The sequence below is a fragment of the Pteropus vampyrus genome, unplaced genomic scaffold (genome assembly GCF_000151845.1).
Source record: "Pteropus vampyrus isolate Shadow unplaced genomic scaffold, Pvam_2.0 Scaffold12, whole genome shotgun sequence".
NCBI lineage: Eukaryota > Metazoa > Chordata > Mammalia > Chiroptera > Pteropodidae > Pteropus > Pteropus vampyrus.
The window spans coordinates 13,654,302-13,673,726 of NW_011888793.1; the positions used below are offsets into that span (position 1 = coordinate 13,654,302).

The 19,425-nt window shown below is 35.8% G+C and overlaps 1 protein-coding gene and 1 pseudogene across 1 annotated transcript in view; both read right to left on the reverse strand.

Annotated features, from left to right (window-relative positions):
- PLD1 (phospholipase D1) overlaps positions 1–19,425 on the reverse strand; it is a 114,971-nt gene that overhangs the window by 7,297 nt on the left and 88,249 nt on the right. Inside the window, exons 23-24 of the mRNA XM_023524083.1 lie at positions 10,489–10,623; positions 3,098–3,251 (exon numbers count right to left, since the gene is read on the reverse strand). Coding sequence (XP_023379851.1) covers positions 3,098–3,251; positions 10,489–10,623 — 289 coding nt within the window. The remainder of the gene's footprint in view (positions 1–3,097; positions 3,252–10,488; positions 10,624–19,425) is intronic.
- LOC111732919 lies at positions 6,735–6,850 on the reverse strand (annotated as a pseudogene).

Genomic DNA, 19,425 nt, shown 5'->3' on the forward strand with positions numbered 1-19,425 from the left:
ACTTTAAAATATATTATCTGTGTTTGTCATTGCGGCAAAGTGAAAATAATTGTTCAAGAACAACTGCCTCTTTAAGAGAGTTTGAAAACTGCCAGGAAAATAAAAGTACCTAGGAATAAACTTAGCATGAAACAAATAGGATCAGCATAAAAAAATAAAATAAAACTCTAATGATTACTTAAGAACAACCCCTACCCCCATAATAAAAACCATAAAGTTTTATTGAAGAATAAACAAAAAAAATTTGAATAAATTGAAGCCTATACCTTGTACTTTAACAGGATGACTCAATAGTATAAAGATGGCAATTCTTTTTATATTAATCTAAAAATCCACTACAATGCCAATAAAAAAAACTAATGAGAGAACTTGAATAAATGATTCAAAATTTCATGTGGAAGAATGAATATTTAAGATTATTCGGGAAAAGAATACTAATGTGGGGAAGTGGTATGTCAAGAAGTAGTATCAAAGTGTACAACTATAGCAATTAAAATGGTATCACACTGCCGGTAAAAGGGCTTTCAGCAGAACATAAGGGAGAGACTAGAGATAAGTCAGGACATGCCCATTCAGTGTATCATAAAGAGGCACTGCAGGTAAGAGAGGCAAAGAGTACTGCATGTCATGCTGTTCTGGGTCCATTGCTGGTTAGGGAAAAAATAGAGTTTTCCTTACATTAAAATAAATTGCAGATATTAAATGTAAAAAGTAATATCAAATAAACAGTATAAGAAAATATAAGTAAATATTTGATCTTGGGCTGAGAAAGCTATTCTAAGCGTATAAAGGGAGAGGGAGAAAAAACTAATAGATTTGATTAATAAGAATTGAAGTTTTCCCCAAATACTTTAAATATGATTAAAAGGCAATTGACAAATCAGATTTGCAACAAATGTGACATAGGAATTAGTCTCTTGTATACTTAAATCACTTATAAATCATTAAAAGAAAATGAAACGTTTCAACTAGACAAAGGACATGAATAGGCTAGACAATTTACAAAAGAACAATTATGTATGGCTAATGAATACATTTTTGAAACCAAAAAATTCACGTTAAAATAATGAAATTCCACTTGAAATCCAACAAATTGGCAAAGACTAAGTAAAATAATAGAACTCAGAAAAGACAGAAGGAATAAGCCCTCTAAAACATTGTTAGTGATACAACAGGGAGTTAGAGGGCAAAGGACACTGAACAATTCCTTTGACTAGAAAGTCTATAATTAGGATTTTGTTAAGGAAACAAGAAGGTAAACAAGATGCTATCTACAAACATACCCAGTTTTTATATCAGCGAAAATTCTGCCTATCAGTGAGGTGTTAGTTACAGGAATTATGGCATACTCATAGGATATAAAAAATGCAGCCATCAAATGTTACAGTATTCTTAATGACATGGAAAAGTGTATGTAACGTTATTTAAATAATAAAGAACTTCGTAGAACTGTAAGATCTTAATTATGTTTTTAAAAAAGAAATACAGTATAGTAATACATATATGTACAGAAAAAAAGTAGAATGATATACATCAAATGTTAAAATTGTTAGCATTGGGTGGTGGAATTAGAGATAAATTTAAGTTTTTAATCGCTTTCTGTGTTTGCCAAGTTTCCTACAATAAAAATATACTGCAATCACAATTTTCTTCCTCTGTAATTATTATGCATTTACATAGTTATAAAGACCCCATAGTTTAAAAAAAAAAAAACACTTCAGTTCTCAAGGAACTGAAAAGATGACATTTATTTCTAGTTTACATGAGGAAATATTTGTTTCCTTATATATATGCTGCTGTAGGCTATCAATGGGTTGATTAACAGGGTACTAATTTTAAACTCCCCCCTAATAAACAAAACACATTAGAAGCTAATTAAAATATCAAAGATTTTTTAAAAAATCTTACTGGCAAAACAATTAGTAACAAAGGCCATAAATACAGCAATAACAACTGTGAGAAGGTATCGACTATCAGATTTTGGGGGATGGATTTGCTGAGCTCCCGGAGCAGAGAGAGTAGCCTGAACCTTCTCTGAACTGATGCTTAGTTTGGAGTTAGGAATGAGGGGAACGACCATGGCATTTGCAGGAAGTGAAGTGCTCATAATGTGCAATTTGTGAGCGAACAAGTTTCCAAATGAGACCTTTAACATGAGAAGGGTTAAAGCAACAGCACTGCCACGTGTATCTGTGCAGTGCCTTTCCCCAAATAGCTTAAAGCGTCGTCCTCAACTGGGGACACTTGCTGTAGAGGCCACACTGAAATACCATCCTGGCAAATGCAGTTCTAGGATCATAGACCTGTGGACTCACAGGTATAGACTAGAGGTGGGAGAATGGTCGGAGTGTTCAACAGGCAGTGGGAGCTCAGCACATGTCTGCTGTGAGTGAGGGGGAGAGTGAGCCCAGATGAGATAAGAAGCCACTGAAGAGCATGAGCAGAGTTAGGTCCTCGAAGGATCACTAGCCGACTGGTGCTGGTGCGGAGCCACTTAGAGCCCAGACCTAGAAAGTTCTCAGTCATAATTAAATGAAGGACTCATTTAAGGCCACTCAGCCTTTGCTTCTTAATCTTGTGTTCTCTCTGCTTGAGTATAGATTTGTTTAAAACTCACATCTTCTTCCAGGAGATCAGGAATCCTCCATGTCCGGAGTCATCTTAAATCTGAGAACTAGTTTCCATATTTAAATTGAACCCTGCTAGTCTCCGGCATCCTCCTTTAATTTTTATTACATCCTTGTATTACTGGAACTATTTCAATTTCTAAAAGTGGACTCACTATAAAAAACTTAAAGAGACACTAGATAGTTTGCCCGGACCTGGTCCTAAATCCATTAATAAATTTAAAATGCTAGCTTTCTCTATTATATGTAAACATAATAAAAACAATTAAAATAGAAAATGTTTGTGTCCCACATAAAGTCATTTTGCATACTTCTGGTAATGCATGCACATCCCTTATGCTGGGAGACACTGTATTAGACCAAGAACCTGGAGATAATGACATTTGTGCTACAGGCAAGAGGCTGGGCTGGGGTACCAGCACCTCAAGCGGTGGAACTAGGTGAGAGAGACACAGCTTTGGAGGCCCCACCTAAAGCACTGTAGCCGAAGTCCTTGGGCAAACCGGCCAGCTTGGTACTCTTCACCATCCATTACCGAAGGGACTGTCTCCGTGTCCTGCACAATGACAGCCATTTCACTATCACGCTTTCCCAGCATGCTTCGGTCGTTGATGTTGGCAGAGCCTATGAGGAGAAACAGTGAAACTGAACAGTCTTCTCGTCATAGCAGACCCTGTTGGCTGTCCTCCCATTCAATTCTTCCCTGCTAACAAAACCCTAATTTTGTTCAGGTTATCAAGAGCTGCTGTGCTTTAGGGAGGCGGAGCCCTCCCCAACCCAGAGGTGCCTCTTGATCAATCTAAGCCAGCTTGTTAATTTCAAGATTTCTGGGGGCAGCGACTGGCTTAGGAACGGGCACTTGGCATGACTCTAGCCAGGGCGACATAAAGGAAAGTTTGCTAGGGGCTTCTGTGAAAGTTCTCCTTCTTACAAACAGACACAAGAACAGGACGCTGTCTCTTCCAGCCTTTGGACATTTCAGCTTGAGCGGTTGGATGAGAACAGGATCCCGAGGGTACTGCAGCCATTTGGTTAACCAGAGACCTAGTTAACCATTTGGTTAACTAGGAGACAGACAAGCTGAACTTGGCAGAGCAGAAAGAAAAGACTGGGTCTTTAAGTCACTAGCCAACATTAAAACTTTCTTACCTTCTGTTGTGAGAAATAATACATTTTCCTTATTGTTTCACATACTTCTAGCTGAATTCTCTTATTTTGTGGCTCAAACGATTCTAACTGATATAATCATCACACACACACACACACACACACACACACACACACACACACACACGGCACACTACCATTTCAGTTAGTCAGTTTCTAGGTTTAAGAATCAGATTCCATAGACTTTAACTTATGGTCATATAATTAGGAGTGTCAAAACCCAAGACTACCTTTACAATCAATAGAGTCTACTCTCAAATGCAAACTGTCATTAACGGCTTGGGGTTTTCCATTCTCTTGCCTCAGTTATGTGGCATGCCAACAGCTTCTGTATTAACTTTCCTCCATTCTATTTCTAAATCCAAAGGAGCTGAGAATGTAGACTCTCACATGTGAAGGGCAAGTATTTTAACATGAGTTCAATCTGGCTTTCTATGCTCCTCTACTGTGTATTCAGAAATTCATTACATTTTCTGCATTAATCACTGCTGATTCATTCTTTTGAATCTTGAGTTCCACAAAGTAAAGAAGGGGCCTGACTTATTCTTGTTTCTTATTGTTCCTCTTGCCCTAGGCACACATTCCACTGCTTCTGCAGACTGGAGTAGAGGGGTTGGGCTGAGCAGGGGTGCTGGCCACCCTCTCTGCTGGGGACAGACAGAGTGTGAGTTGATAGCATCCCTGCCCTGTGCCCAAATGGAAGGATATTGTACATGAGAAAAAGCTCACCCCTCCTGAAGAGACTTTACTGCCATTTGCCACAATATTGTCATGTGGTTAATACACAAATCTATGACAACTAAGGATGTGAATGGTGGCCCACAGTGATCCTGGGTGACAGAAAAAGGATGAAGCACCTCACAGAAATTTGGGACCACTATTAGAGGGCTCTTGGGTGGGAAGCTTTGACACACTTTATTTTGTTAGCAACAGATAGTCTTTCATACATACACTTACATTTCGATCACGCTATAAAATTCGCAGCCATATCTTTGGGCTGGACAGTTGGCCCAGCATTAATTTGGGCAAAGTCATTTCATCGTTCTCAGCTTCAATTTGCCCTTGTATAAACTGAGATCATAATACAGACCTTGTAGTGTTGTAAGAATTAAGTAAGATTGTGTGAAAGCACTTACTGATCTATAAACTGCTCTACAAATGTTAGTTACTGGCACTGTTATCAAATACCTGTTAACTCTATATCTGTACCAGAGAACATTGCCGTAGGAAAGGATAATATGCTGCTAAGTAGCATTTGTGCCAAAGAAGCCTCTTCTCTGGGTAAATCACCCCTTATCCTGTGCATGAACTGTAGGAGGGTAGGAACGAAGCTCTCGCAGTGCTGCTTTGGGACTTCACCGCAGGCCTCTGGCAGAGGCTGCTCTTGGGCTGTGGGCTGCTGGACAGGGTGGCCATCACTGCTCTTCACTGTCAGGGAACCAGGATGGGAAGCCTCCTCCACACACACACTTTCACACCAGTCCCCCAGTCTCCTTCCTACAAGGGGGGCCACACTCCCAACGAGAGGAATACATTCTTGGCATTCTGAGCTGGAATCCTGAGGAGTGGTTCTTCTATTTCAAGAGCTGATCTGGAGTTATCCAGGGTGCTCTCAACCACATTGAATAAGTGTGGGCCACTATTTAATAGGAATGTGAAGAAAGGGCTGAGAAAATTTTAGATTAATTTAATGAGATATTAAAAATGAGACATTGATGGATGTAAATGCTACCTCCATTCTTGTTGTTACACGTTCCCAGATTCTGAAAACCAAATTCAGAACAGCAGATATAGTATTATCCTATTTCTATATAACATATGAGGAAGAAGAGAGAGTAAGGGTTCTAGAAAGATATACACTGAACTATTAAGAGGGAAGAGTGCCCTTAGAGTTTGAATTGTTTACAACAAATATGCTTTGTATTCATATATTACTTTTTATGGTCACTGCAATCTCTTATTTTTATTAGGAACTTAATAATTTAAAGCCAGTTAATTTTTAGAAAATGACCTTTTCTAAATCTGCTAATAATAGAGAACTGTTAAAACACTGAAAAATAGCAAAATACAAAAGAGCATATGGAAATGTGTGTGTGTGTGTGTGTGTGTGTGTGTGTGTGTGCGCGCGCGCATGTGTATTAGGGGATAATAAACATCACTGAATTTGACACGCAGGCTGAAAACAGAACATTACCACATCCCAGAAGCCCTCAGGCATCTTCCATGCATGTCCTTCCCTGCTCAAGAGGGAGACCACAAAGAATTTTGAGTTCATCATGAGCTGCATGTTTTCCTAAACAAATAACTTACTTTTGACTTGTTTTTAATTTATATAAATGGAATCATACATAATCTTTTGGGATTTGCTTCCTTTGTTCACTATTATATCTTTGGGATTTATCTGTACATAATTGTAATATATTATTTTCCTTGAAGGAGCACACCAGGTTTACTTATTCATCCTACTGCTGATGGATGTTTGGGTTGTTTTCAGAGTTTTGTTGTGATGCATAACTACTCTTTACACAGTTGTATATGTTTCTTGGCGTACACATGTGGGCGTTTACCTGGGCTCTCTATGCAGTAGTGCAGGCCTTGGTGCTCCACAGCCTTGCCAATACTTGGATTGTTCAACTTTTTAATTATTGCCAATTGGTATTTTTAAAAACTGTTCTTTGTCTCATTGTTATATTGATGAGGATGAACATCTTTCATATGTGTATGAGCCTCAAGTAAGTCCTCTTTGGTGATGTTCCTAGTGCCTTTGCCCACTTTTCCTAGGATATTGTCTTTTATTAATTTGTAAGAGTTCTTTATATGTTTTGAAGATTAAATAGGTTGTAAATGTTTTTATTTCAGTTTGTGGTTTATCTTTTTATTCTCTTTATAGTGTCTTTTAATGAAAACAGTTCTGAATTTTATTTTCATTATTATTATTTATGCCTACAGCACCTGATCTTCCTAAGTGGTCTCTCATCCAAGTACTAACCAGGCCCGGCCCTGCTTAGCTTCTAAGATCAGACATCGGGCTTGTTCAGGGTGGCATGGCCGTAGACCATGGACCGTGGCTCCACTGGGGCATGAACCCAGGACCTTTTGCGTGTAAAGCAGATATGCTAACCGCTACACTATGGAACCATGTCCACAGTTCTGAATTTTAATGAAGTTGACTTTATCTATCTTCTCCTTTGTGTTTATGTCTTGTTTCAGAAATTGTGAATCCTTTTGTGGTGGGCAGAATAATTCTCCCCGCAAGATGACCATGTTCTAATCCCTAAGGCCTGTGGATTTGTTATGTTACAAGGTAATGGGGGATTAGGCTGCAGATAGAATTAAGGTTGCTAATCAGCTGACCTTAAAATAGGGAGATGATCCTGGATTATCTGGGGAATCACAAGGGTCCTTAAAAGTAAAGAAGATTACAGAAGAATGAGTTGAGTCTTTCGGAACTGTCAGAGATGTAACATTGCTGCCTTCAAAGCTAGAGAAGGGAGCCCTGCATGTGGCAGCCTCTAAAAGCTGGAGAAGACAAGGAAATGAATTCTTCCTCAGAGCTTGTAGAAAAGAAGGCAGCCCTGCTGATACCCTCATGTTAGCCCAGTGAGAGCCATGTTAGAATAAATTTGTGCTGTTTTAAGCCACTAAAGTTTGTGGCCATGTGTTATAACAGTAATAGACAACTAATACACCATCTGTACCCTGTTTTAGTTTATTAAAGGAAAACTGATTCCTCTATTGAGCCCATATCGGCTACTCTGTACTTTCCACCCACTTGTGTTCCCTGTGCCTCCAGTTCAGAAGTTCTCAGCTCCGAATGTGTGTATCAACAAAAAAGTTTTTTAAAAATACTGGTTCCAAAAACAAACAAACGAACAAAAAAATACCTTGATGCCTGGGCCCTAAACTAAACCAATTAGTCAGAATTTCTTCAGGTAGAAACCAGACATTGGTTATTTCCCAATACCACTCCATCCCTTTATCTATCCACCAATCCATCTTTTGGGGATCTTGTCTAAAGTAAATTACAGACCTGAATAAACTTCCCCCTAAATGATATATTATTTTTACAGCTCTTTAGGCAATTCTAATGCAGCCAAGGTTGAGACCCAGGAGGCTAGATCAAGTTTAACCCCTCTTTACTGGGGCAGCCCTTCAACTATGGACTCTCGTGAGCTACTCTACTCGCAAGCCTGCATAGTTTCTCACCCACCCACCCTCGCTGACTGCCTTTGGACCTTCTTGTTCCAGTTCTGCAATATGTATGCTGTTGTTTGTGGTGTCGGGTAGAAAGGATACCTCCTTTATCTCCAGCTCAGGGGCTCTGTAGGGCAGAAGCATTGTTTTATATCTCTCTATTGTGCTTTGCAGTGGACTAGTGAACATTAAAAAAAAAATCGTTTCATTTAGTCAACAGGATAGACTTAAATTCTACTTAACGACAGCTTTGTTTTGTTTAAGAAAGCAAAGAAATGGCTTTTAGGTACTTGCTTAATGTCTGTAAAATATGCTTAATTTAACTTCTCAAACTCCTCTGAGAATTTTAAACATTGTTCTCTGTTATGAACGTAAACAGGGTTGATATGTGAGAGCAGCAACAACAAACTTGCTTAGTCTTAAGAGTTTCCACTGAGATAAAAAGAACAAAAGCACTTTTGCAATTTTCCATGGGGAAAATCTGTGGTGCCCTTGAGGAAGGACAAAAAGAAATCCAGCTGCTAAAGACTAAAGCAAGACCTCTTCATACTTCAACATCTTTAGTTTTAAAAGAGTGAATAAAAATAAGATGCAAAATTGATTATTACTAGACCAAATAAATTGTAGCCTTTGAGGATCCAGAGACCTTTGTAGAAAATAAGTCAATTAAAAAACTCAATGCATTTATTTAACTGTTAGCTCCGTTATTGAAAACTACTTTGCATTTATACTTTATGTAAAGTGAAGCCAGCTGAAAGTCAAAATGACCTTTAAAAGGAAAATATTTACATCTGTCAATTTTTACTTCAAGAGTTCTGAAATCTTGCTAGAGATCAAGTGAATTTTATTGTGCTTTGTTTTTCCATTTCAGAAAACATCAATATTTTCTCGTACGTACTGTCATTGCCAAATTTAATATAAAAATATTCTGGGATTGGCTTCTGAGTAGCTTGTGGGAAATAAGAGAAACCTTGTTATTAGGGGGAAGATGGAAGAGTAAAAAAATCTCTAAAGAGCTTTGATCCCTATGAGCAAGAAATCAAAAGCATACAATATTTTCTTAAATGCTCTGTATAACTATTAAAAGTGTGCGTGTATATGTGTGTGTGTGTATGTGTGTGTGTGTGTGAGAGAGAGAGAGAGAGCGAGAGAGAGAGAGCGAGAGAGAGAGAGAAAGAGACAGACAGACAGACAGACAGACAGACAGACTACACTTTGGTCTACACATTTTCCGGCTTCAGAACTACTTTTTCTTTCTTTTCAAATCATGTTCCAGATAAGTTTCTTACTCCTAGATAAAAGATTTTTTCTTTTCTCAGTGGAGGATAGAGATGGAAAAGGCACATTTATGCCAAAAACTTTCAAAGCACCCCACGTCATTTAATTTCTTAAAGAAGAGGGGAGGATCTTATAATAGCTGAAAAACTACATTTCCTATAAAACAAATGAGCAGAATCCCCAACAACAAGGGATATTGTATCTCTAGGTAACATCCCCTGACCCTTGTCAATGCAGTTGTCTGCCTGTTTATGAATACTGTTTTTCATCTTGGCCTTTCAGTGTGTGTGTAACATAACAGTAGAAGGCAAAACAAGCCCGATCCTGTCTGATCTTGGAAGCTAAGCAGGGTCGGGCCTGGTTAGTACTTGGGTGGGAGACCGCCTAGGAAGACCAGGTGCTGTAGGCATTAAAAAAAAAAAAAAAAAAAAGAAAGCAAAACAATTCAATGATAGGAAAATGAAGCTTTCTATGTTTATAAAACAATGAAGATGGACATAGGCCCCTCTGGTCAAGCTGATCTAATCTGGGTAGATGTAAAACCACTCCTCTGAATCTGTGATTGGGGGAGAACTTCCAAGAAATCTACTGTGCATCCTTGACAAGGAAAGACCACAGAGCTCGGTCTCAGGCTACACCGTGTCATTACTGCACAACCCCCCTCACCACGCTCACACCGAAAAAGCCGGTCCACTTCACACCCGATTAATGACACACAAAACATAGACTCCAGGAGAAAAAAACCAGAAAGCATAAGGACAACAATATTTTAATATCCTTCTAATTCTGACTCTTGGACAACTTCAGGTCTGTGGAAGTGGTTCAACAGATGTGGTGCAGACACATACAAATTAGCAGCAGGTACTCAATTGTGACACATTTTCCTTCCCCATTTCTGCTCCATCAATTCCCAAGATCTAGGTACTTGGATTCAAGATAAAAATAAGGGAATAATAGAGAATTAAAGAGAGCAGGCTGATTATTGCACTACTAGGTTAAACCACTGCCTCTGGACACTGAAATCTGTACAATGGCCATTTAATTGCTCTGTGTCTTGGTTTCTTCATAGATCAAAACCAGGATTAGAAAGGTTGTAAGCGAAAGAGATTGCTTCAGAAATGATCTAGATATTGGTTACTGTTCCTCTCAATTGCAAAGGAAGGTTAGGAGGAATAGAAAGGAAGGTTTTTGCATGGAGTGTAATTAGAGACCATCTACTTACCAATAATAACAGTGTTGTCATCAGCAATCAGCAACTTGCTATGGACATAGATAAGCTCAGTGACCAGGTTTCCTTCAAGCTCTGCATGTGTTCGAAGACCACAGAATGATATGTAATTTATCCACTGATTGCCAACTGTAAATTTAAAAAGAAATTATTAAAATTAATATGACCAAGCTCAATAAAGGCACATTAAATTTTATCAAAACAAATATACTACTTAAACAGGTTGTTAAGGATAGATAGTATAATATATGTGTGAGAATTGACCAAGGATCTATTTTTGCTATCTAAAGAGTTTTATGCTGTTGATCTGGATGAATATACATTAAAAAAAAAAATCACATTGAAGTGCTTTTTATGTTTTCCCTTTGCTGAGGCAATCCAAAAATATATTCAGTATGAACATTTTATTTTAGTGATTTCGTGAGTAACTGCTGAAGAGTGATAATTAAAGCTGAGCCAGAGTAAATGCCCCAAGACTTCAGTGGGACATTGGTATCTATCTTGGCTGACACCTGCTGCAGTTTAAATCAAATGCGAGATGTGTGTCCAAACTACCTGATGCATGCATCTTTTGTAGCATATTCAGCACAAAGCAGCAGTTACATTTTACAGATTCTGAGGTCAATAAAAATGCTGTCAATTAAATAACACTCCTCCTTCTAAATTATTAAAACTAGACAATGAAAGAATCCTGACTACATTTGACTTTGGAGAATGTTCTTCAGAGCAAGCAGTACCAGGTTTGTACTTTACTTCGTTGCCCTCTCACCATATGAGGGCCATTCATGTGATAAGAAGAAATGCATTCCATACCAAGTCAACCCATAATCACTGCCCTGACATGAGTGTTAGTCACAAGAGTTTACGGTCCCTCTCCTACATAGTAGTTGTCTTGGATAAGGAAAGTACGACATTAAAATAAATGAAGTAGAACCAACCCATCACGAATTCAAATAGAGGATACAAATCTTTTTTCTTTAAAAGAATCTGAAGCACATTAATAGAACCAATGTAGTTCATGTTCCATTTACTGAAGTTTCTGTGTATTACTAATGTTTTCTATTTAACCATTGACATTATTCAGTGTTTCTATTAAATATGGGTATCTTGGAAAGAAATTCATTCATAGGTTATATACAGAGAGCCCTCCATTTACAGATAACCCTTCCCTTATATACATAAGTGATCTTTGTAGCTGTGTTTGCCAAGAGTTGACGTGTTGGTGTACTGGTGTATCATGTATAAGAGATGCATCTCTAACAGTTTCATGTAAAGGAGAGTTTGGCAAATAAATTTTTTCTCCATTTGTTAATATTATTTTAGAAAGATGTTCTATACAAAATATCACTTCCTCTTTGGTCCAGAAGAGAAGAGAAGAGCATGTTTTTTTTTTTTTTAAGATCTTAATGTCCATAAAATTACTGGAAAATATTTCTAATGTAATGTTTAATATACTATTTTATAAACATTTTTTAATCTTCTATTTCTCTTACTGTTGCAGAGGTCTTATACATCTTTGTATATCTTTGCATAGTGCTAAAAAAGTTGAATAAGTGAGTAAATGAATGAATGGATATTCAAGTGGCAGCTAATATTTTAGCTTTTGGTTTCTCTGTATCATCTACTTTTCTGCAGCTGGTTCATGCTTTAGAATCTAAAATTTTAAAACATAAAGCAGTTTTTTTTTTAATTTTTTTATTATGTTAACATTGGTTAACAGTTTTTTTTAAAATCACAAGGTAAATTGTGTGATAAAATACACATATTTGCAATAATTTCCCATAAACATCCACATTGAACAATACAGTAGACCACTAGTTCTCACTGTGCATAAGAACCACTTCTGTGGGGACCTGGACCTGTTGGAAGTAGAATTCTGGGACCCTCTTCAGAGGTTCAACAGAAATCTATAATTCAGTAAGTGCCCTAGGGCATATCATTATTTAAATGACACTGCCATAGCGCCTTAGTATTTATAAATTTAAGATTAGTGTTACAGACTCAGAAAATAATACAGCACGACCAAGTGAGATGCATCCCAGGGGGACAAGTCTGCTCAATATGAGGAAATCCATTAATATATGACATAATATTGAACAATCTACAGAGAAAAATCATATGATTATCTCAATAGATGCTAAAAAGGTTTTGACACAAGTCAGCACCCATTCCTGATAAAAACACTAAAAAAAGGAAATGATGAGTACTTTAGTAACATGCTTAAAAATATATAATACATATACTATATATGTATAGTATATATGTATAAATGTGTGTAGGTATGTGTTTAATACCTTCAACACTATTTAATATTGCCTTGGAGGTATCAGCCAATGCATTTAGACAAAAGAAATCATGCAGAAGTAAAACCACCTCCATTTGTAGATAATAGTATACTTAGGGAATCAATGATAAACCTATCACAAACAATAAAAGAATAAGTATGATAGTATATAAATTAACATATAGCAATCAATAAGCTTCATGTGCACAAACAATAACCATTTAGAGGATATAACCATAGACAAAACCTCACCTACAATAGCAAGATAAAACACTTAAACTGGACAATAAATGTGTAAAAATTTTTATGAAGAAAAATTTTAAATGCTACTGAAAGACACAAGAATAGACTTGAGCAAATGAAAAGATACCCCTTGCTCTAGAACAGAACAATTCAACATTTAAAAAAATGCCAACTCTCTTCAGATTATTTTATAAATTTAATATAATCTCAGTAGAAATACCAACAAGTTTTTATGGAGCTAGAAAAGCTGATATTACCGTTCATATGGAAAAATAATCATTTAAAAATGATTATTAATAAAACTGGAAAACTATCAGGAGTCATTGGCCTTACCTGATATTAACACATACTATAAAGTCTGTATAACATAGTATACAACTGGCACATAAATAGACAATTAACTCTGGGAATGGTATATAAAGTCCAGAAATAGACCCAAGAATATATGAAAATTTTGCATATGATAAAGGAGGCATCTCACTGACTAGGAAAAGGACTTTTACATAAAGGACTAGGACTTTTAAATAAAAGATGCTAGTACAATTGCATGGGTATTTGAAAAAGATAAAAATTATATATTTACCTTGCACTAATCACAAAAATAAACTCCAAATGGATCAGAGACAGAAATGGAAGCATGTGAAATTGTACAAGTGTTAGAAGAAAGTGGTAAATTCCTGTACAATCTGAGTATAGGGAAGGCTTGTAACTGTCCAGAAGCAATAAAAGAAGATATTATTACTCTGGCTCAATTTAAAAACAAAAATTCATTTTCATGCCACAAAACACCACAAGCAAAAACAACAGACAAATGACGAAGTGGGAGAAAGTATTCGCAGTATATATTGCAGATAAAGAGCTAAGAGTCCTAACATATAAAGAACTCTTAATAACTGAAGGAAGAAAAAGATCAAAATTTTGATAGAAAAATGGGCAAAAGACATGAACAGACAATTCACACGCTCAAAAATATATATTTGAAAAAATATTCATCCTCACTAATAATAATAGAAATGCAAATTAAAACTACACTGAAAGTTATTTCTTATGATGTTGGCAAGAAAAAGTAAGATAACACATTCTATTGGTAAGACTGTTGAAGCAAGCTCTCTCATACATCAGCGGTGAGAATGAAAATTGGTACAGCTTTTTGGAGGGAAATTTGGTAATATCTAGCAAAAGTACCTATGTGTTTACCTATTGACCCAGCAATTCCACTCTAGAAATTTACCCTAAATACATAATTCCCAAAATAAGAAGATATATGCACAAGGTTATTCATTGCATAATTATAATTGAAAATATTGCAAAACCTCAGTGACCATGCATAGAAAAATAATTGAATTAATTATGGCCAATCTATACATGAAAAACTCCACAGAGGTAAAAATGCAGGAAGAGCTCTTTGGAATGATGTGGAGCGATTTTTCTGGCTCTACTGTTAAATGAAAAAAGCAAAGTACATATGATAATATGTGGTATGCTATTCTTATGAAAGAGATTGGAAGAAATAAGAAAATATGCATATATCTGCTCATTTGTGCAAAAAGAAACAGCAAGAACAATTTAGAAACTGACAAAATTAATTACCAATAGAGGGTGGGTTGGGACTAGAGTGGAAAAGATGGGCGGAGAAGAAACTGGAAGAAAGTATATAGGGAAATAACACTTACCTAAGTATGCCTTTTGTATAGTTCTGACTATTGGAAGCATATTGCATACACTCAAAAAAAATCAAGGAAGATATTTTAAAACCCCTGAAATGGAATACAAACTGAAGAAAATGAACCTAACTGTATTTCAAATTAATAACATAATCCAAGTAAATTTTGAATACTGACTTTTGAGTATACCAAAAGCTAGGTGCTAGATATAATCATTGAAAAGATATTCATCCTCACTCATAATAATAGAAATGCTATTAGAAATGCTTAGGCTAAAGACAAAAAAAGGAACTATAAACAAATATTGAATTCTAGTGAGTAGATTTATTTTTCATAGTAGCATAGGCTAGCAATCCTGAAACTATTTTTTTGTATTCTAGGAAATGAATACATATATTGTAGATGATAGGAGCCAGGTTTCTCACTGGAAATGGAAGGAATTATAAAAATAGAGCGATGGCTAGAAGGAATCTTGCACTATGAGACTGGAATTGGAAGTATTAGTATGGCGATAGATAGATGGATGGATGGATGGATGGATGGATGGATGGACGGACGGATGGACGGACGGATGGACAGACAGACAGACAGATGATATGTATACAAAAGACCTAAAGCAATTATATCTATCACCTAGATTTTGGTTTCTAAATTCCATTTTCCACTAAAAGAACCTAAGTTCTTTGGAGAAATGGCTGAATCCAGGGCCAGTACTGGGAATGTACAAGACGAGTCTAGAACTCCTGTTGTCAGTAAAAGAAAAAAGGCTGATGGGGACATGTCAAAAGCACATAAAAGCCCCTTTAAAAGGCCCTCACTGGCCAAACCTATGTGAGCTGAGCATCAAAATTATGACCCAATGAATAAAATAAGAACCCTTAAGTCCATACCAATATAAATATTAGAATAAATACATAAATAGGAAAGAAAGAAAAGCTTTCCTTATAGAATTCCAACTAAGAAGTTGAGAAGAAAGTAATAAATATAGAAGAAATGATGGAATCAAAAAATCAGCATTTAACAACTATTATAGTAATAATAATTAAGTCATAATAGTAATAATTGGTTCAAGAAGAAATTATTGATTGCTAAAACCAGTGGGTGAATGTTTGATGAGAAAAAGAATATTTATATAAACTCAGTGTTTTCCCACAAAATACTTATTAATTACAAAAAGAAAAACAGTAATTTTTAAGTGGAGAAACCTGGCAGATACCACCTTTACTAAGTAATCAGTTAATACAACCAGTGTTGGGGCAAATCAACACTGTGCCCTTCCTGATTTGGGGCATGAAGAAGAACACATCACTGCTGTCATGTTCCTGCTGAAATGCATAACCTGAATTTAATCATGAGCATACAATATATATACCTAAATTGAGACCTATTATACATAACTGCAAAAATAGCAAGATCATGAGTCCTCTCGTCCTCCAAAAAAAAAAAAAAAAAAAAAGACCAATCACTTTGGGACAGCTAATTTTGAATAAAAACCTGATCAAAGAGGCAGTGAGAAACACCAAAAAAAAAAAAAAAAAATGATTGAGGGATTATTTCAGATTAAAGGAAAATAACAATACACGACAACTAAATACATGACATGATTGTTGATTGAATCCTAGGTCAGAAAGAAACATTTTCTCCCCTTTTGCTATAAAGGACATTAGTAAGACAACTGGTAAAATTTCAATTAGGTCTACAAACAAAATAATAATATGACATCAATGTTAATTTCATTTATTTGGATAATTGAAATACAGCTGCTTTAAAAATGTCATTTTTCAGAAACACACACTTATGTATTTGTAGATAAACAGGCATCCTAGCTGCAACTTATTCCCAAATGGTCCAGGGGAAAAAAACCTACCTATCTATCCATATCTATCTATTAAGGGAAAATGATAAAGCAGAGAAGGTTAAATGTTAATATTTGAGAAATCAGGATAAAGGGTATATGGCAGTTCTGGAAACTCTCTATAAGTCTAAAATTATTTTTAAATGTTTTTTAAAAATTAGTGATACTGACTAGGTATTAGCAGCCTGAAGGTTTAAGACATGTAATAATTTGTAATTTTCTAAAGCATAGATATGTGCCATTCCACAGGAAGGCTGGAGAAAGAGTATCAGCAACCTACCAGTTAGCTGAAGAGCCTCACAGTCCGACCTACTTCCCATTCATCCTTGACTATGAAATAACTCTTATGAAGTGGTAAAAACTTTATTTCTTTGTGAAAAATGCCTTTAAGAAGAAAGCTAAGGGTTAGTACCAATAATAGAACCCAAAAGAAAGATAAGGGTTCCTTGCCAGAAAGTGGACATTTTAGATGATTTCAAGTGTGGCCTGTCACATGCTCATTTATGAAGTGACTAATTTCAACATGCAATCTATGTGAAAAGAAGAAAAAGTAAGTTGAGAAACTATTTCAGACAATACTTTATTTGGTGAAGAAAACTGGCTCAACAAATAATAATATCAAGTCCATGATGCTAACTTGTAACGTGAGGATATACTGAGGAAACAAGTGCCTTTTGAAGAAAATACAAGAAATCCATGAGCATGTGCAAGCACTGATATGAAGCAATAGCTAGAAAAGTATCAGAGAGGTTTTCCAAATTACAAGTCATGGAGGTATTTGAGAATCTAGAGGTTTATATATGCCCCTAGGACATGTCTGTTATGAAGACTGGTACATATATACCTCAAAAAATGAGAAATGCAATATATTAAACTCCTGATGTTTAAAAGGAAATTTTGTGAAAGAGCTGCAAGAGTTGTTACAGGCTTTTGTTACTTAAAAGCTTGTAGCACTTCATATGCGTACATTTCTAATCCTCATTGAATACCCCTAGACTTTCTGTTAAATTATACTACATTGGCAACTAAAATGTCATAATTCATGAAAATTATAAAAATGATAAAGAAAAACCTTAAATTAAACACTAAATCCATGCAGATTGGAACATCAGATAATTATACACTAATAGCTGCTGGTTTTCTCTTCAGGAACTGTTACATTCACAGAAGCAATTTTGTTATTTCTAAAGAATTGAAACAGTAGAGAACCATAGTTCTTTATCCAATTAGAGATTAGCTAGTTCATGTATTTAAAACCCACTACGCATTGACAAAAACAAAACCAATAACAGAACGTTGTACCTCAAAAAGGGGCATTATGTAATTAATCCGTGCTTCCCTGTTTAGAGTACGAACATTTTCCCCACTGACATGCCTGATTTTGACTTGTTCCCAGGGTACTTGGAAATCTTTTCATAAAAGGGCTTAACATTGAAATTACTTCTTGTGTTAAAATCCAATTTTTCCCCTGAATAGGCAAAGGCAGGAAAAGAGTCCAGAGCTAAAGGAAATGCTTTATAATAAGCTCAGGCCATTTTTATGGTTGAGAAGCTAAATAGGTTTGTTCTGACTTTTTATTCTCCTAAAACCTCACCTTTGCATTTTACTAGCCACAGTCAGCACTGAATGGCTTTCCTGATTTTGTTTTATTGATATATCTTTTAGAAACTTATTCATTCACTATCAACTTCATTTTAAGCCATTAGAAAATCAAGATAGGGATTATGCTCTGGTAAATCTTCTCTGTCCTGGATGCAATCAGATATAACTTTTGCAAGTATTTACTGGTGATGTACATGTCTTATGTTGAAAGTTGTTTCTAAAGTATTCACACTGAGCAGACTAAAAAACAGTAAAAAAAATTGTTGAACACCCAATGCACATACACGTACACACGCGCACAATTATATACATGTACTAAAAGTTTAATTCATTCTTTTAAAGCTTCCAAATCATTTAAAAATCCATATAACATAAAATTCACTCCTTTAAAGTGGACAATTCAGTTTCTTAAAACTACATCCACAAAGCTGTATAATCATCACCACTATCTAATTTTGAGACTCTTTATTATCCCCAAAAGAAACATCATACTCACTAGCAGTCACTCTCCATTCCACTCTCTCCCCGGACCTGGCAATCACTAATCTACTTTCCTGTCTCTATGAGTTTGCCTGTTAAAAATTTTCATAAAAATAAAATTATACAACATGTGGCCTTTTGTGTCTGGCTTCTTTTCACTTAGCATAAAATTTTCAAGGTTCATCCATGTTGTAGCATGTATCAATACATTTCTTTTTATAACTGAATAGTATTCCATTGTAAAGATATATACATTTTGTTTCTACATTCATCAGTTAATGGATATTTGGGTTGTTTCTACCTTTCGGCTATTATAAATAATGCTGCTATGAACATTCGCGTGCAAGTTTTTGTATGGACATATGTTTTCCACTCTCTTGGGTATATGCTATGGAGCAGAATTGCTGGGCTACACGGGAACTCTGTTGAATTTCTAAGGAAAGTCCACATTGCTTTCCAAAGAGCCCTCACCATTGTGAATTCCCAGGAGCAGTGTGTGAGGGTTCTAATATCACTACATTCTTGTCAATACTGCTTTTATTTTTTAAATTACAGCCATCCTGGTGGGTATGAAGTTGTATTTTGTGGTTTCTGTTTGAATCTCCGTAATGACTAACGATGTTGAGCATCTTCTTCATGGCTTATTGGCCATCTATATATGGCTACTTATATCCTTAGCCCATTTTAAAAATTAGATTGTTCTTTATATATTCAGGATACCAATCAGATATATGGCTTGCAACATTGTCTCCCATATTAGATTAAGCAATGGTTTCTTGGATTTTACACCAAAAACAAAAACA